The following is a 19,715-nucleotide window of genomic DNA, read 5'->3' as shown; positions in this document are numbered from 1 at the left end:
AATAAGAAGACCTTTTTTCATCATATATGCCTGCTGATAAAGTCATTCATTTATTAATTAATCTGTTATCTTTCCACTGTGTGCACAGCTAGAAATGGAAATCATATTAAAATTCAGACACTTCAATAATGAGTCTAATTTGATAGGGATCACTGCAATATTCCAGACAATTAACCACCTGTTTGTTGTTAAACTGTACCCCCCAGATCTCTCTCTGGTCGTATAGTTGGAGGTGTGTGGTGGTTCTTCACTCTGATTATCATCTCCTCGTACACAGCCAATTTGGCTGCCTTCCTCACTGTGGAAAGGATGGTGTCACCCATTGAGAGTGCCGAGGATCTAGCCAAGCAAACAGAGATTGCTTATGGAACTCTGGATGGAGGATCCACCAAAGAGTTCTTCAGGGTAAGAGAAAAAGTATGTTACTATACTCTTATTCAAAATGTGCAAAAATTTTGCTTTTATCAGTACTCTCAAAGATTGTGCCTTAGCTTTGTACCTTATCTACCATTAAAAGGTGCATATTAATATTTCAATGTACCAATATTCACCTCTAAGGTATTATTATGCACCCTTTGGAGAAGATAAGGTACAAATATGAGGGTACTACCATGGTGAGAAGCTTTTGTTGCCCTAAAGGTAAAATTTTTGCACATTTTATCCATACACCAAGAATACAAACAGAATGAATCTAAATGTCCTGAATTGACACGCTGAAGGACCACGATATCAGGTACTTCGTGTATTTTAAATTCAAGTTTAGAAATGTAAAAAAAAGTCTGTGTTTCACGTGGTATATTTGCTATCTTCAGTTCTGTGTGGGAGTATATAGACAGACTGTTTGTGGCAGAGTTATGTGAGGAAAAGCCAGAAATTGATGTTTTAAAGGGATAGTTCAGGATTTTAGACATGAATCTCTATAGCTTCCCCATAAGCAGTGTGGTGCATTGACCATGACTTACCCCCGACAGCGTCCTGTGAGCCGAGCTCCGGTCCAGTTTTGGTCAAGATGAAATTAGTCCGGCAAGTTTGCTGGGGTCACGGCAATAAAGCTTTTTTCTTCTCAAATCAATATGTGTTCAAAAGAGTGATATATTTGCAGCACAAAACCGCTGTCTATGGAGAGGTCAGACCTCGTAATGGCTTGGCACTATTTTCTTCCCCGTAATATCACTGCGCGCTGCCGCTACCTACAGCCAGCTGGGAGCTGCGCAGGCGCACACCACTTTTTCAGTTGTTCGGCAGTGTTTACAGCAGTGTTTACGTGCTCAGAACAGCTACACGAACGAGCTAACATAGCTACTCACCAAGAGCGATCAGTTTGTACAAGCTTTGTAGAAAATGGTGCGGACTCCAGCTTCAACTTGTTCAACTTCTCTGTCCATCCTCTCTCTTTCTGTCCTTTCTAACTCCATCTGGCGTAACTCGTCATCTGTGTATTCAGGTTCGTAAAGATATTCTTTTGGCTGTGTGTCGAAGTCAATGTTGTCATCGTCGCTGCTGTAGTCAGACATGTTATCGTTCTCTTTACGAGCTGTAAACAAAGTGACACGTGCGCGGCTCCCAGCTGGCTGTAGGTAGCGGCAGCGCGCAGTGATATGACGGGGGAAGAAAATAGTGCCAAGCCATTACGAGGTCTGACCTCTCCATAGACAGCGGTTTTGTGCTGCAAATATATCACTCTTTTGAACACATATTGATTTGAGAAGAAAAAAGCTTTATTGCCGTGACCCCAGCAAACTTGCCGGACTAATTTCATCTTGACCAAAACTGGACCGGAGCTCGGCTCACAGGACGCTGTCGGGGGTAAGTCATGGTCAATGCACCACACTGCTTATGGGGAAGCTATAGAGATTCATGTCTAAAATCCTGAACTATCCCTTTAAGATGTTATTCAATTATAATCGACATCTTTCAAACTTTATTCATGTACACTAGGTTTAAAAGTTTGGGGTTAAAGATTTTTTAGTCTCTTATGTTCACCAAGGCTGCACATATTTTATCAAGAATACAGTAAAAACAGTGATATAGTGAAATATTATTACAATTTAAAATAACTGTTTTTTATTTTTATATATTTTAAAATGCAATTTATTCCTCTCATGGCAAAACTGAATTTTCTGCATTTGCTGCTCAAGAAACATTTCTTATTATTATCAGTGTTAAAAACAGTGTTGCTTTACATTATTGTGGAAATCATGATACTTTTTTCAGAATTCTTTGAGGTATGGAAAGTTTAAAAAAGAAGCTTTTATTTAAAATAGAAAAAGTTATAGTTATAAAGTTATGAAAGTCTTTACTGTCACTTTTGATCAATTTAATGCATCCTTGTAGAATAAAAGTAATAATTTATTTAAAACAAAAATACCCCAAACTGTAGTGTATTTTTAAACATGGTACAAAACAGCAGTTCTTTTGAACTATTACCTTTGATCAATGCATCGTGTACACCAAACATATTGAGGCAAACACAGAAATCTGACTTCTTAACCTGACTTCATTATTACCCCCTTCCTCAGAGATCAAAGATCGCAGTATTTGAGAAGATGTGGTCCTACATGAAGTCTGCAGAGCCTTCTGTATTTGTGAAGACGACAGACGACGGTGTCGTGCGGGTGAGGAAGTCCAAAGGGAAGTATGCTTATCTGCTGGAATCCACTATGAATGAATACATTGAACAGCGCAAACCATGTGACACCATGAAGGTGGGAGGAAACCTGGACTCAAAGGGCTATGGAGTAGCCACACCCAAAGGATCCGCCTTGAGGTACACCTGAGCCCCCTAATACTTCAACCAAAAATGATTTCTTTTTTGACAATGATTATGAACCGTTAAAAGTATGAGAGTTTACATTGGAGAGATTTCTGAAGGCATTGCAAGTGTGTAAGGGCTTCTCCTACAACTTAAAATGTTTATCCTTACTCAGTTTAATATGCATAGACAATTCTAAGTATCCAAAGTATTTAATATCCAAAAAATTGGACACTTCAGCTTTAAAATTAATATAGAATTTTTTTAATGTCTATTTTTAAATTAATGTAATAAAGTAGCCACAACTAATGTTAAATAAGACTTAGCTTAAGCTTATCATTTTTCAAAGAAGCATCTCCTCTGTAACCTCTGATTTTATGTGTTGACTGAAATTAGTTATAATTGTCTGTTTGTGTTCTGTACCATCAACTCTCATTACCACAAAATGTATACTCCTGCTTATCATAATTCCATCATCAAGATCGCTATATTTAATGTTTATGTGTTATTATCACGTCTCATACTTGCATCTCACCACATTGACTAAATGCATTTCAATACTTCTGTTCTTTTATACATACATCAAAGAACACATCCTTGAGAATAATGACCACAGCGGCCCACAAAGCCCACTGTGCTTTTTTAAATGCTAAACTCTGATTTGAATAAGAGCTGTGTGCCTGTTCAGTAGCATTCAAATATAGAAAACATTTCGTAAGAGTTGATTTCAACATCTGGACTCCATTTAACAATGTCAATACATTACCGTTCAAAGTTTGGGGTCGGTAAGATTTTTAAAATGTTTTTGACTGTACCAAGACTTATTTAATCAAAAACACAGTAAAACAGTAATACTATTGCAATATAAAATAATCGTTTTCTTTTTTATTTATTCTGTGATGGCAAAGCTGGATTTTCAGCATCATTACTCCAGTCTTCAGTGTCACATGATCCTTCAGAAATCATTCTAATCTGCTGATTTGCTGCTCAAGAAACATTTCAGGGGCCGTATTCACAAAGCATTTTATCTTACCACTAGGAGTACTCCTAAATCGCACTAAAAGATTTTACCTAGGAGGTTTCTCTTAAAAGTTATTCACAACGCCTTTCAGACCTACTCTTAGTAAAGAAAAATGACAACTCCTAAACTAAGAGTGAGTCTTCGTTGCTATGGATGACGTCATTACTCATGCACGAGCTTGACTGAAGTGACCACTTTGATTGGCTGATGATTGTAACGCGGGAATGATTCCAAACACCTCCCCTACGATGATGAGTGACAGGTGACAGGTCTGAGAATGCGTGGCGCTACACAAGTAGTGCTGATGTAGAAGATGATGAATAACTGAATAAATAGCCTAAATGAATAAAGAGTAAGGCAAAACAAATAGCCTAGTAGCCTAATGAAACATATGGATTGATGCAATATCTTTGCAACATTATTGAATTAATCTGTCACTATATGCCTCTGCCTACGTTTGCAAAGAGAAGAACATTTTAATTTGATTCACAATGATACGTTACAATTAGTTTACATGCAATGAGTAGCCTAGTTTTGGTTGTTGTTGGTGGCGTTATTGCATCCCTAGTTATGCCTACAATGCAAAATTGTTCCCTCGCGATTGGAAGCTCCTGTAGCCGCCGCATACGCATTTCAAAACACCGCAACGTGAAATGCCACAAAAAACGGTTTGTGAATAGGTCTTAGTGAGTTAGGAGTCCTCTCGACTTCTTTTAAGCTGTCCCAGACTTTGGTGCTACTTTTAGGGCTAAAATGCTTTGTGAATTACTCTTAGTGAAAAAAAATTAGGAGTCCTAAAGTTAGGAGTGACACGCCCATTATTTTTAGCAGTTGCTCCTAAATTCGCCAGTTAGGAGCTACTTTTAGCCTTAAAATTCTTTGTGAATACGGCCCCTGATTATTATCAATGTTGAAAACCAGTTATGCTGCTTAATATTTTTGTGGAAACTGTGATACTTTTTCAGGATTCTTTGATAAATAGAAAAAAGCAGTTTATTTTGAACATTTATCCGTTTTAATGTATCCCATACACCTAAAATATTGTCTCACAGACACTTAAATTGCATTCTTATGACTCATAAAGGCCTTTCAAACAGTAACACAAATGTTTCTCTCCTACTAGTCCAAAGCTGATGAACGTAAATGTTGACCATCAACTTGTGGCATTTTCACCATCTTTCTCTCAAATTCTCCTCTCATGTGCTCCATTTTAGATGTTGTGATGGTTTTACCTATCATTATCCTCCCTGACATCCTTGTTGTCTTGTGTACTCTGCCGATTTCAGATTAACGTTCATGGATGAAGTCTGGCTTTGTTTTAGTCATCCATAAGCACATCGGCCTCTTTCTCCCCCTGTCTCGAGGGGTACAGAAAGAAGTCAGGGATTTTACAGAGAAAGACACCGCCACACATATGAGAATGGGCCGCATTAAGAGCGCTCTGGATTTGATTGCAGTGTTGGGATTTCCCAAAATATGGAACGCAACCACGGCGTATTCGATTTTCCAGAGCTAATCTACAGTAATATTGACTTTATCTGGGAATCCTCTTACGCAGACCACGCTGTGACAAAGGGCTTAAATCCAGAGCATTGCTAATTCGTCCCGTTTCCTCTCCCACAATACGAGGTCTTGCTCAGTAAAATCTCTCATAATTTGGTCACAGTACTTTTTTTTTTTTTTTTTTTTTAACACTTTAGCACAACACAAGACAACTAATATTACATCAACAAGCCCAGCAGAGCCAGGCACACAGTCAGATCAGTTTTATGTTCTGTTCACTTCCTCTACGACTTAATAGACTCACTTTTATTTGACACAACCTCTGCCTCGCCGTATCATATCACCAATGCTGACCCAGCTTATTTTATTATCATTTCAAGAAACCCAGTAAACCTGGCAGTGTTAAAACTGAACGAGCAGGGCCTGTTGGACAAATTGAAAAACAAATGGTGGTACGACAAGGGAGAGTGTGGCAGCGGAGGAGGTGATTCCAAGGTCAGCCCCAATATGAGCTATCCAGCGGGTAACCACCACCTTGGGGGGGTAACCGGCAACCTCAGTTAACAAACACCTCGGCTGCAGTTGTACACCAATTGAACATATTCCAACTCGTTTTTTGTTTAATGCAACTGAGGCGTTTAAACGATTGACAGTCAATTATAACATTGAGTATCATGCTCAAAATTGTGCAAATCCGAGTGTTTTCGATCTCTTTTGCCGGTTACCCAAAGTGATATAGTAATACACATCTTGCAGTAGGGAGAAAGGTCACAAAAGCTAGATGGAGTATTAATGCATATCACTTTGGCAGTGACAGTTTTCAAACTCTGTGACTGTGCTGTTCTTTCCTTTTTTTCTGCTTTTGTTTTGTTTCTTTTCTTTTCTATTTATCTGTAGACATGTAGAACACATCAAAAAGTAATTATGGGTGTATGTTTGCTTAAATGCTGAATAACATAAGATAACATGGGTAATGTTATTTATGTTATTTTCCTGGTTGAAGAATCCCCGTAAACCTAGCGGTGTTGAAACTCAATGAGCAAGCCGTCTTAGACAAACTGAAAAACAAATGGTGGTACGATAAGGGGGAGTGTGGAAGCAAGGACTCCGCCAGAAAGGTCAGTTCACTCATTGGTCCTTTCCCTCACTTAGAGATACAGCTTTAGTGCTTTACTAAAGGCCCTGTCCTCCTCTCTCTCAAACACGCACCACAGCCAACGCTCTGTCTCCAATCTGCCATTTACCAAGAGACTTGTGCGCACTGTCATCATGTTGCTGTCTGGCCCCTATTACTTCCCACATTACAAAATAGATGTGATGCTTGTGGTGTATTTATAGAAATAGGCAACATAGTTTTTTTTCTTCTTCACTCACTTCAGTGCTTGGTTCTGAGCTTGCCTCATTTACAAATTATTGAGCTTTTCCTGCTCATTTGGTCGTATTCTCTAACCGTGCGTACGTACATATTCATGTGTAAAACTCAAACCTCTTCACTCATAAATCATGTGTTCATCAATAAATTCACTTGCTTAAGGATAAAATCAGACTCTGGGTTCAAGAGTTATATTGTATTATATTATATTATATTATATTACATTATATATATATATATATATATATATATATATATAAACGTAACTGTAAAAAATATATATTAGCAGTCACATCTGTTTTAAACTATTATTCAGATATAACATTAATAAACTATTATACTTCAGAAAAGAGAGGTCAGAATAATGTGTTTTAACCTATAGTGGCAAAAATATTAATATTAAAGAATAGCTAATCTTAATTAGTTTACATTACATCAGAATACTACTATTATAGTCTTGAATTATGCTAATTTCATAAGTATATTAAAGGGATGGTTTGGAGTAAAATCAACCTAGGCTCTTTGCACCATGACCTCAAGCCATTATTAAACATTATTAAAGTTAGAGCTTATTTAGATATATCAGCCGAATGGCCTGCAGGCGCTAATGGATCCAAGTTTGTATCTCGTAAATTACTCCACTAATAATGCCCAGAATGGTACCAAACTTCTACAGTAGTGCAAATAGGTTCTGTACTCATAAAACGAGGCATTGGGAAGTTTGTAAGTACATCAGGAGTTTATTTAAATAACACTTGCCTGATGGCTCATGCTACTGCTAACCCGGTCGTCGACGACACTTCAGTGATTTGGGAAAAGCACGTAAAAGTCCTGGCAGAAAGTGATGCATAAGGATGTAGTGTAACAACTCCCAGTTCCAGGAATGCACTAATATTTTGTTGGTAGTGCCAGTTTGCAACAATTATTAGTTAACACTAAGTTGATAACACTTCGGAAAAAATTATAATTCGTTGTTACACTACATCCTTATGCATCGCTTTCTGCCAGGACTTTTATGTGCTTTTCCCAAACCACTGAAGTGACCTCGACGACCGGGTTAGCAGTAGCATGAGCCGTCAGGCAAGTGTTATTTAAATAAACTCCTGATGTACTTACAAACTTTGGCTTTGGGGTGTTTGGCTCGAGGTCATGGTGCAAAGGACCATCCCGAACCATCCCTTTAATCAGCTCCATTACTCCAGTGAATTTATACATGAAGCCATACAAGTAATAAACAAAGAGATATTCCGACCTTGCCTTTATTCTAGAGGAATTATATCAATAGGCCTACATGTTAAATGGACAATACATTAAATGGACAATATGAAACACTGAGGTGCTCAGTATAGTTGCTGTTCGGTATTTTTATTTTTTTCCCCCATGGTATCTGCTTCTTCCTAAACTCCTCCTCATAACAACAGCGACATATAAAGCCTAAAGCCACCCATTCATCTCAGCATGAGTAAATGGCAGTCTGGAGAGAAAAGCGTTGCCATGGAATGCCCTCTAACAGGATTGCTCTTCCCCTTAGAGTCCTTCAATGCTGTCTTGTCTCTGTCCAAAGACAATGTGCATGCCAATGGATGAGACCTCAATACGGTCACCAAACAGATGCATGTCACTGACTCCCACCACCCCTGACGTGACGTCTCTGCCACCAGAGACAGAGAGAGACGCCAAAGGGTCTCAGTTATGACCTTTGGGCAAGAAATCTTAATACAGAAGCCAAGAAATTCTATAAACAAGACGAAAAACTTGGTTTATACCTGCATGTTTTTAAATAATAAGGACTATTATTTTATATCAGAGGTATAGATATAGTTCAAATGTAAACAGGGAGATATCTTTGGTTTTATTCATATTTTATTATTAAATATTAATATTATTTATTTATTTATTTATAATTATTTGTTCAAATTGAAACCACTATGCCAAGACAGTCAGAAATTCCTGAAAGATTGTTTGTTCCAAGCTGACGCATGCGTTTGCATGATTTAGGCAGCTCTTTTTATTGCTGATTCATTTTAAATACTGTGACAGAATGAATACCATAGTTATCATAATATAAATATATAGCGAATGTATAAGTGTCTAGATTTGGTTGTGTACATTAAGTGTACGTTATATCTTATAGCTGTAAATATCATGTGGTGTGTTTATTCAATAGCTGTAATAGAAAGAGATGATTTATGTTTGTTGCTGTCCTGTAGATTTGTGTGTTAATGTGTTTGTGTGACAGATCACAGTTCGAGTGTTTGATTGTCGTCTCTACTCTGCAGGATAAGACCAGCGCTCTGAGCCTCAGTAATGTGGCTGGAGTTTTCTACATTCTGATTGGCGGGCTTGGGCTTGCCATGCTGGTGGCCCTTGTTGAGTTCTGTTACAAATCCAGAATCGAGTCTCGAAGGATGAAGGTGTGTAAAAACCATTATAACCCATTTAGCATCTCCAGCCCAGTATAGTGCCGTATTTAGATCCATCCACATTTAATTATGGGCTTTGCATTTGGCACTTATATTGTTTTATAACTTCTATCGTATACTGACCTCACTTCCTCTTGGGGATCTGGCAGAGGAACGTGTTGGCATTTAAGAGGTAATTGTGGGTGGGTGTAAACATCATACCACCCACTGCGCCTCTCTCTAATCCTGGAGCACATTGCTCTCAAATGCTTACAAAATTAAGAAGAATACAGTGACTTATATAGATTTAATTACCCACAAACCCATGTGGTGACTCATAATTTTCATTTAAGGTCTTTCAAAGGGAAATCTGAGAGGTAATTTTAAGACATGGTTTACGAAACACACAGCGTTGCCTAAATATATATTTCAGACAGCATGTAGGAACCGCAATTTTGGTCACACTTTACATTAAGTAGCCTTAACCTCTATGTAATAGCATTAAATACCTACAAGATTATGGATTTACATGTTGTTCTGAAAATTCCCACATTTACTGCTAATGAGTTTGAGGTATGGTTAGGTTTAGGAGTAGGGCAGGGTTAAGGTTAGGTTTTGGAGTAATGGTTGTGTTACGGTTCGGGGTAAAGTTAACAGTGTAACTACAAACCTTATTTAAATGTAAGTACTTTAAATGTAATTACAATGCAACAACATGTATGTACATGCGTAAATTGTATCAAATGGTTAAGTAAGGCCACCTAATATAAAGTGTGACCGCAATTTTAAAATGATTAGATTGCCATGATAACTTGAGTACGTTTTCTTTTCCTGTGTTTATGTATTTCTTACTGAAACAATACATTTTGGTGGGACATATCAAAATAGACTTAATATAACTTATTTTCTTCAGTGGAACACAAAAGAAGATATTTAGAAAAATCTCTCTTTCTTTTTTTTTTTTTGCCCATACATTAAAAGTCATTGAAAGTCACTTTCACTGTATGGACAAAAAGAATCTTCAAAATATGTGTTCTGCATAAAAAAAGTTTACAAACATGAGAACGGCATGAGAGAGAGTAAACGATGACAGAATTTGAGTTTTTGGGTCAACTATCCCTTTAAGTTGAACACTGTTATGTATTTCACCTTGTTTTTTTTGTCTTCTTCCGCTATGTGACATTCTTCTTCATTCTTCAAGTGTTAAGACATTACAATCGCATAACAGCCACATTTAAAATATCACAGCAACAAATCGCTGTTGCTTGCAGGCCAATTAGTCTGCATGAGCCTGAGCAACATAATCCCCAGCAATCCACTGAAGTGTGCTGGATTTAAATCATTTATTCGTCAAGGATGTGCAAGCCAACATCCACATCATTAGCTCCAGTTTCAAGCCTACAGGGTTTCATTATGTAAAATTGCTACATGAGAGAGTGGCTTTAAGTTAGTGTGGCACTGGTCTCATCCTTGCCGCACTTGATGGCTGTTATTTTTCACCATTTCTTATCATGAATCATTGCCTGTACCGACTGGAGCAAATCCTTAGATCAAATGAAATATGTTTACGCGTAATTGAGGTCAGAGCTGGTGAGTACCAGTTAGCCGGCTTTAAAAAAGCTCTCTCTTGTCGTTTGTGCTGCAATGCCTGTGCAATGTGCTGAGCAGCTTCTTTGTGTTTTTTTTTTTTTTGTCCTAGCAAATCATTGACGCAGCCATGCTCAGCTCCACACTGACCAGGATGGGCAGCGGAGGTGAGAACGGACGCGTGATGGCCCATGACTTCCCCAAAGCGGCACAGACTCTGCCATGTATGGGCCAGGCGGCCGCCATGGGCCTCAGCACCACTGGGATGTAAACGGCCATCAGCCTCTCTGAGATCAGGGGACATCAGGAGACCAAGAGTGGGAGAGGATGTGAGAGACACTGCAGCGTACAGCTCACCTGCCACTATAGTACTGCCAAATGGATTCATGGACACACTTTGAGCTCCAAATGAATTTAGATAAGGATGGAGGAAAATTACTTTTCTAATAATAAGATGTGTTTTTTTTTTGGGGGGGGGGGGGGGGGACTTTTCTGGTGCAGGAGAAGGAGACCATGCGTGAGGTGTTTTTGTATGCATCATTTTTTGAGAAAACTGAGTTGTCCCTCAATCTCATAAATAACTGACAATTTAACTGCAATGTTTCTTTATTGTCTCGTTTCCCCCAAATCACAATTTTCCAGTTGTGCTCATTTTACTCTTTTCCTCTGCCTTATGATATATCTTTGACTCCATCTCTGTAAGAGGAACATTTTTACACAACATTTTTCTTCAACCATAGTTACACATCATTATTTATCAAATAGTTCAGGTGAAGTGTGTAATTTCTGTGCCACTAGCATCACCAAGCAGCAATTGCAAAATAATAACCCTTGTCTGCCATTGGTCAGACAAACAGATCCCACCCCATTCAGGTCGGTTAGGATGCACTATTAATCTGGGAAAGGAAAAAGTATCATAAAGGTATAGCTCACCCAAAAATGAAAATTCTGTCATTATTTACTCACCCTTGTGTCGTCTCAAACCTGTATGACTTTCTATTTCTTCTGTGGAACCCCCCCCCCCACACACACACCCCACACTTAACTGTATGTTTCTTTTTTGAAGTGATTCGAATCATATTTCAAACAATTCAAAACCATAATGGCAAACAGTGTGCATCTGAAGTGTCTCAGCTGAAGGAAATCATCTATTATTTATCAGCTTTAATACATTGGCCAAATTTTCAAATCAGGCTGATAACGCTAACATTAAAAATGAACATATATTAGCCCATATATTGTGCATCCCTAGTTTTTGTCTCTCCATTGACTGTCATTGCATGGACTTAATTTGAAACATTCTTCAAAATATCTTCTCTCATGTTCCACATAAGAAAGAAAGCCATACTGGTTTGAAACAACATGAGGTTGAGTAAATGATGACACAATTAAAAATTTTGAGTGAACTATCACTTTAAGATTGAAAAATATTATACACTTCACCTTTAAGTAAAAATTATGAATGAAATGAACGTTTGTTTGATGTCGTCCCAGGAAAAACTAGGAAGTGTGCTACATCAGTGTGTCAGCTTCATTGCACAGTCTACAAATGTCTTCCTTTCCAACGGGTTTGATTGACAAGCCTCTCTAGGGAAGGTGAGTTCTTCCATAGGTGCGGAGAGGCTGATTACCAGTCCTGTCATTGTTACTGCTGTAGCTCACAGTCTCACCCTTTACTTATGAACACTTTGGATCAATCACCGCTTCCCCTATCCATGCCGCTCAATAGAGCCTGAGAGTTAAAGACGTCAGAGAGAGAAAAGGGGCTGTAGACTACGCTTTTTGTATTTATTGCTTTTTGTGTTATTGTTATTGTGCCACTTCCGTTCGGTCTTCCTTTCCTGGTTTACATGACATTTTTCTTTTGAAGTAGCTGATGATATGTATAGTACATCATTCCCACACTGAACGGCTAATAAGTTGTGACAGTATTAACGGATTCAAGGGCAGCATGAGCACCCAGCAGACCGTCTACCTAGAAACCCTAAAACTTCTGTTTGTAATAATATTGTCATTGTAATAACAGTTTAAATATTGTCACGTAGACAACGATTCCATGAAAAGAATTTTATGGAAATCTGCCTAATAGCGGACACAGGGACAACAACATAAATGGCTCGTGCTGTGAGATTAATAGCCTGACTCTAACGGTCCATTTGAGAGGAACAAAGCACACTGGCGACGGCTTGTTTGCTACAATCATTGCTTTATGCTCCAATAAAATGAACACTTTTGGATACATAGACATGATAGAAACGATGTCATTAGCAAATGATGATACTCAAACCTATTGCATCTTAAACTGAATTTCAGAATTTTGAGGTGCCACATCAGGCCTTGTGTTTCTCTACCAGACTGGACGCACTGATTCAAGCACAGACACAGAACAGGATGCGAGGAGCTCTAATGGACCTGATTATCAGATACTATGAACGAGCACAGGTAAAACTGAATGTCAATACCCTAAGCACAAGATCTTCATTCAGCCATACAGGAGAACTTTCTCGGAGGCTCAGTGGTGGAGCTTTTCTCTGTTTGTATTCTTCCTCGATACTTTGCCAGTGGACTTTCCGCAGTCCTTACGTCGTCTGTCCGTTTGTACAAAGTAGAGAGAATCAACCATGACATGACGTGGAACATTTGTGCTGACAAAACGGCACTTTGTGGCCTTTGTTTTTCATTATATGGGTTATTTGTTTCGTTGATTATATTTTGAATTATTTCTGGTCTTGTATTTAAAGTGAAATTCTGTATTTTAGATGTTTTTTGTTGGTTTCGCACTTAAAGTTTTAAATAGGGCTGTCAATCGATTAAACATTTTAATCGACTGAATTACGATATGCTGATTAATTGATCAAATTAATAGCATACTGTGTATTTCCATGTGTGCTGAGAAATAAAAAGTATTTTAGATTCATTAATTGTTTACAAATACAACATTGTTGTGGCATGGCAGCGTTAAGAATTTACAAAAAGTAATTATATATTGTCAATAAGTCAGTATATTGTTTCTTTCCATATCATTGAACATAAGCGATCAGTCCATAATTCATTTTGCAATTGATTTGTCAATCAGGAAACAAGTTTTTTCATTGTGTTTATTTTATTATTGCTTATTTTAATCACACTAAATCAATGTATCACATTGACAGCCCTAGTTATACGAAAATCTCCTCTTTTTCACATTCACCTCACAAAATACCTTTTAAAAACAGCAGCAAGATGTAATGACAAGAACCAACATGTTGATGAGGAGTATTCGGAAATAAACTTTTCTTACTGAACACTTTTTTGTATTCTATCAGTTTTTTTGCTTTTTTAATATACAGTATGTCTATCTTTTCTCTTGTTTCTCTCTTCTTAGCTAATGTTTGCATATGTTTTAAGAACGAATGATAGCCTACCTGAATCTACAGCCAAGTGATCTATCTGATCTATCTCTGTCTTTCTGCTCAACGTCACCAGATGAATTCATGTTCACGACTGAGCTGCACTGATTCAGAACATCTTATTTGAGCTCTGTTGGCTCTCAGAGTGCTGTATTGATCTCGATAAATGCCACATTTGTTCTCTTCCTTCTGTTTCCCCCATAGGCCTGGCCTTTCACTCACTCACTCCCAGCTCATGTTCAAGACATATAAAGTGCCAGAGGCTTTTGTGCTTTTGCATTTGCAAGTGTTTAGAAATTCAGCACTATCTGAACTCAGCTAATTGTGTGCCTACAGGTATGCATTCATCTCTGAGAGCTGAAGCGGAGAATTTTTGTATGGCTACTGAGGAGGTGTCTAAATTTAAGACCCAGCTTGAGCTGCAGTTCTGTTTGGTGCAGCTGAAACGATAATTGGCATACGAAACACTTGCGAAACAAAAGACTTGGACATGTCTGCAATCCATTTGTTCAAACTCTACAAAACAGATATGAAGTCATTATAGACCTTATTGTGAGCAGCGCCATGGGTATGAAAGCGAGGCAGTGAGGGATAGACTTATACCGTGTTTTCAATGGCATCCGCTGTAAAAAAGCTGTATAATATTCCACAGCTCATGTTGTCTGGAGTTTTTCGTCTACTGAAATTTCTTAGAAAGATATTTTTGCAGTGATTCATCAGCAGAACAATCCAAAAACACATTAAATAACAGTACAACCCACTGCAGATATGTATCCCTCACAGGCTCGCTTTCATTCCCGTTAAAAATCAAAGATGGTGCTGCTGTGAATAAAATCTATTAGACTTATGGAAAAACTTGAATTTCACATATTCACAAACTGCTCTCAATCACTCAATCATGTCCTGCTCTCAAAGTTTCTTAAATGCATCAGAATAGAAAAAAATTACACAAATTCCCCAAATGTTCTAAACACGACAATCCACAGTCACTTACAATAACAGAACAGCGTATCACAATCATAAGCGGACTCGCCTCCTCAGAAACCATGTGTCTGTGCAGGAGTGAGCTTTAATTATGCTATTCACTCATGTATTTACAAAGGGAAGCATAATTAAGGGTCAAGGTTTGGCTTGTTAGTATGACACAGTTAGCCCTTGCTGGTAGATGCTGTAACTACACCATTCTGGTGTAGCCTCAAGGTTTGTAATTTGAATAATTTTAAAGTGAATATTCTGAAATGGTGTGTCACATTTATTGGGCTCAACACAGTTCAGCCCTTATGGACTTGACGTAGCTTCACACATTATGTTTGCTTTTCCACAACCTTCCTAGTTAGCTAAAACTTGCTTTACCACTTCTGTTTCAGGGCGAATTTAGCATCCCCAAAATTCCCATCCATTTCCTTTTAAAATCAAACGTGAGATCGTGTTTAAATCGTAAATATCATTTAGGTGGATATGTTTGAAACACACTTGTCATTGTCAAAGAAGTTAGGGTAAGCAATTTTCGGAGCGGCTAGCAATAGCAAGTTAGCTTTGAAAGCATGAGATACCACCCTCACTTCAGAGCGTCTCCAAAGCCACGCCTTCTTCAAAACACATGAACGCACACAGCAGAGTTTTCAATGGCGTTAAACTACCTCATGCCTCAAAGCACATAACATTTCAATAATAATGAATTTCGGTTGCAGTGCACGGTGATTGACCTCTGTCTAACTCTCCATAGCATGAAACGGGGCAGGGTGCGTGCATATATATATTATCAAATCAAATCAAATCAATTTTATTTATAGAGCACGTTTAAAATCAACCTTGGTTGGCCAAAGTGCTGTACAGGAAGATAAGAAAAACAAACAAACAAGACAAAAAACATACAAGTTATGGTACATTAAACGCTTTAGAGAAAAAATGTGTTTTCAGCAAAGATTTGAATTCAGCTATTGTGGAGGCTGATTTAACATGCAGTGGTAGGGTGTTCCACAGCTTAGGGCCGACTACTGCAAATGCCCGGTCACCTCTTCGTTTTAAACGAGATCGTGGAACAGCCAGGAGATGATGATCTCTTGATCTGAGTGATCTGGATGTATTATGAATGATAATTAAATCGGAAAGGTATTTGGGGGCCTGGTTATTAAGAGATTTGTAAACAAATAATACAATTTTAAAATCAATTCTAAATCGAACCGGTAACCAATGCAGAGAACGTAGGATTGGGGTGATGTGATCTCGTTTTCGGCTGCCAGTGAGCAGACGGGCAGCCGCGTTTTGGACCATCTGAAGACGAGAGATGGAAGTGAGAGGTAACCCAACATATAGTGAGTTGCAATAGTCAAGTCGTGTTGAAATAAAAGCGTGAATGATTGTTTCGAAACTATTCCTGTTTAAAAATGGCTTGACTTTGGCTAACCGTCGTAAATGATAAAAGCTGGCTCTAACTGTGGCGTTAATTTGCTTGGTCAGTTTAAGACTACTGTCAAGGTAAAAACCTAAGTTTTTAATTTCAGAAGTGAGGTGTGGCGTGAGGGTACCAAGATCAGTGCAGTGTCGGTCAAAGAGCTCATTTGGACCAAATTGGATGATTTGGGTTTTGTCGTCATTTAGCAGCATGAAGTTGTTGGTGAGCCATAGCTTGAGTTCGTGGAGGCAGTCTTGTAGTCTCTTATATGTAGTGTTATGTTCATTAGGTTTTATAGGTATGTAGAGTTGGGTATCGTCCGCATAACAATGGTAAGACACACCAAATCTACTCATAATTGATCCCAGAGGAAGCATGTACAATGAAAAAAGTAGGGGTGCCAGAACCGATCCCTGAGGTACCCCACAATTGAGGTGAGTCACAGAAGATAGATGAGTGCCTAATCTAACAGAAAAACTTCTGTTAGATAGGAAAGACTGGAACCATTTGAGTACCATACCTGAGATACCGATCGAATGTTCTAGCCGAGATAGGAGAATCTGGTGATCTACAAAGTCAAAAGCTGAACTCAAGTCTAGTAACACTAAAGCCATGGTATCGCCAGCGTCTGTCGTTGTTAAGATGTCATTAAGGACTTTTAAAAGAGCGGACTCAGTGCTGTGAAGGGGTTTAAAACCAGATTGAAAAATATCCGAAATATCCATGCACCCTACCACTGTTAATTAATGTGCAGATAGTGTTGCAGCTGTATAAAGACCGTTTTTTCTACAATTTTTGATATATATATCGCATATTATATATTAAACTATTTAAAAGCCAAACTCAATATTATCATTGTAAAGTTTTATAAGATTGGACATTTTTGTAAGATTTTATTTTATCTCTAATGCAAATGATAGCAACATATCATGGCTTGAATACCATTTTTAAATGTCTATATTACAAAGGTTGCAACACAGGGCTGTTATAAGACTGATGCCTCACTCAGAACTTCATCATTCTGTAAGCAAAACCTCACCCCCCATACCCCCTCAGTTCTCCTAAAACGGTTGCCATGCCAACCCATGCAATTCCATGCCTTAACTTGGGAAAGAGCCTCAGTGTTACCAACTTCTGTCCGTAAGCTGTTTTTCATGTCATTTATTTCTCCCTCTCCCATATTCAAACAAACAGATTGCCTTCAGATCATTTGAGCTAAGTGAAAACAAAAACATGAATGCTAATATCAAAGTGTCCAACTTCAGCGCGTTTAGTAATGATCACTCATGGATGCATAGCGTTTAAAGATACATGACTTGATTATCTAACCCAAGAGCTGCATGCGATTCATAAGAGGGCGTTTATGCATAATAAAGTCACCTATACAGACATCAGACCTCCAATGGATGACAAGCACACTGAGGTCTGATATCTAACGACCATAATTTGTCAAGTGCCCTTGTCATTAATGATGTTAATTCATGTTGATTGACATTGCCATCTGACCTGCTAATAATAACCTCATCCAGTGCTGTTCTGTTATTGAAATGATGTTTGCTATACCTATCTGTCCTATAAAAGAGTAGATGTCATCTGTGCATCTGTCTGTGTGGCAGTATGATTTGTTTTTCAGAGCTCGTGTGGGAGGCTGCAAGCAAGAGTAGTGCTGCGTTTTGAATGATCATGGTAATTAGTGCAACGCACACACTGAACAAAAGCCATCTTGAAAATAGAGCATGCACCGACAAATTAAAGCAGTGTATTACTATGAGTGACATGTTTTTTCATTCTCTATCTCTGGCTAATCTGACATTTTATCTTGTACTGCATGAGCATTAATAGATGGACAGGAGAGAAAAGGTATGATGGGACCACGCCAACAACTATGTCACAGGATTGCGTTGTTTGTCAAAGAGGAGAAATAAAATGACAGGTTTATAGGCTCAAGCATCTATCATTTGGAGTATTGATTTGACAGACTCTACAGCTGGAGAATGAAACTGAACTGACGTTGGCCCTTTTAACTCAAACAGCATAAACATAGCTTTTTTATCCCCGGTCTGGATTCTAATGAATTTAAAATGTTTTTTCCAGCACCTTCTTTTATTCATGTAATCACACTAAACATTCTGTTTAGATGGAGCCGCAGAGCAGAACAAAACCCTATTCCACCCCATGTGACCTTTAAAATAGATAGTTTAAAGATGATCTCTCAACAACAAGACAATTCTATCACCTGGTTTGACTTTAGATGATTTTCTCTTCGACAGTAGTTGAATAGCAAGGCTGAAGCAGTGTTTTCTGTCATTTAGTCTGCAGTGACATCAGCTGGGCATTTACAGAATTGACCATAATATTTTGTCCTTTTTTTTTTCTTCTTTTTTTGCATTTTGCAACTGGGAATGTTGTTGTCTTGTGTTGTGTTAAAAAACACCTTGTGAAATTCAGAGGAACATGAGGTTATCATGTCAGTGTCTAGGGACTTTTGTATGAGCACACTTGCTCTAGGTAACCAGTCTCCAGGCGGTCTGCAACGGCCCCATGTGCTCTATTTAAAAAGAAGAAGAAGATTTAGACACACCAGAGGCAACAGCATAACTGCAAATCTCGTTCTAACAGGTTACATCAATCGTGTTCCTGAAATGTTGGAGGGACAACGAGTGTCTAAATTGATTTGTATGACTTGCAACAACCAGAGATCAAGCATATCACGATCCTTCTCTAAACGGAATGAGGAACATTGCAAAACAACAAACAACATATCAAATAGCACAGAGAGAGAGATTCAAGTTTAATGAGTTTAGGCCATGCAGTGATCAAAATAAGCCTGCTAAACTGTCTCTTTAATATATAAACAACACTTCACTGTGAATACAAGAATGTCTTTCTTCATCTCTGCTCAAACCCGTTATAAGCCAAACTGGTTCTCCAGCTTTAAGGGAGAAACTTCTTGTCAGCCAACGCAATCACCGTAGTATCAGGTGTCTGCAGTTAAGTGTATTATAGGATAGGCTATATATAAGGGAATGTATGATTACAACAACATTGAGATGAAAGGTTAAATTAATGAATAAATCAATAAATGAATGATGAATGAATGAATGAATTCAAAACATAGGCCTATAATCTCAATTTAATATCTATTATTTATCCTACAATAATGTTTTACATTGTAAAATTTAGGCAGCTTGTGACAAAACATCATGTCTTCCCCCTATATTAATGTCATGTTTAAATAGGAAGTTGTACGTGTTTGAGTTCCGTTTATTGTATTACAAGGAAGGTTATTACTGT

At 38.1% G+C, this 19,715-nt stretch overlaps 1 protein-coding gene across 6 annotated transcripts in view; it reads left to right on the top strand.

The window, feature by feature from the left end:
• gria1b (glutamate receptor, ionotropic, AMPA 1b) overlaps positions 1-12,493 on the top strand; it is a 54,586-nt gene extending 42,093 nt beyond the window's left edge. The window contains exons 12-16 of one of the 6 annotated variants that reach the window (XM_079847408.1): positions 207-405; positions 2,520-2,767; positions 6,280-6,394; positions 8,928-9,062; positions 10,750-12,493. In XM_079847408.1, coding sequence (XP_079703534.1) covers positions 207-405; positions 2,520-2,767; positions 6,280-6,394; positions 8,928-9,062; positions 10,750-10,908 — 856 coding nt within the window. In that variant the 3' untranslated portion in view covers positions 10,909-12,493. Of the gene's footprint in view, positions 1-206; positions 418-2,519; positions 2,768-5,656; positions 5,772-6,279; positions 6,519-8,927; positions 9,063-10,749 lie in introns of those variants that run through there. The other 5 variants (XM_079847407.1, XM_079847405.1, XM_079847406.1 and 2 more) reach the window with 5 other exon arrangements.
• The last annotated feature ends 7,222 nt before the right edge of the window (positions 12,494-19,715 follow it).

The sequence above is a fragment of the Squalius cephalus genome, assembly GCF_949319135.1.
Source record: "Squalius cephalus genome assembly, chromosome: 17".
In the NCBI taxonomy this organism is placed as follows: Eukaryota; Metazoa; Chordata; class Actinopteri; order Cypriniformes; family Leuciscidae; genus Squalius; species Squalius cephalus.
Note: the sequence above shows the minus strand (reverse complement) of the source record. Positions and strands in the feature narration are given on the sequence as shown.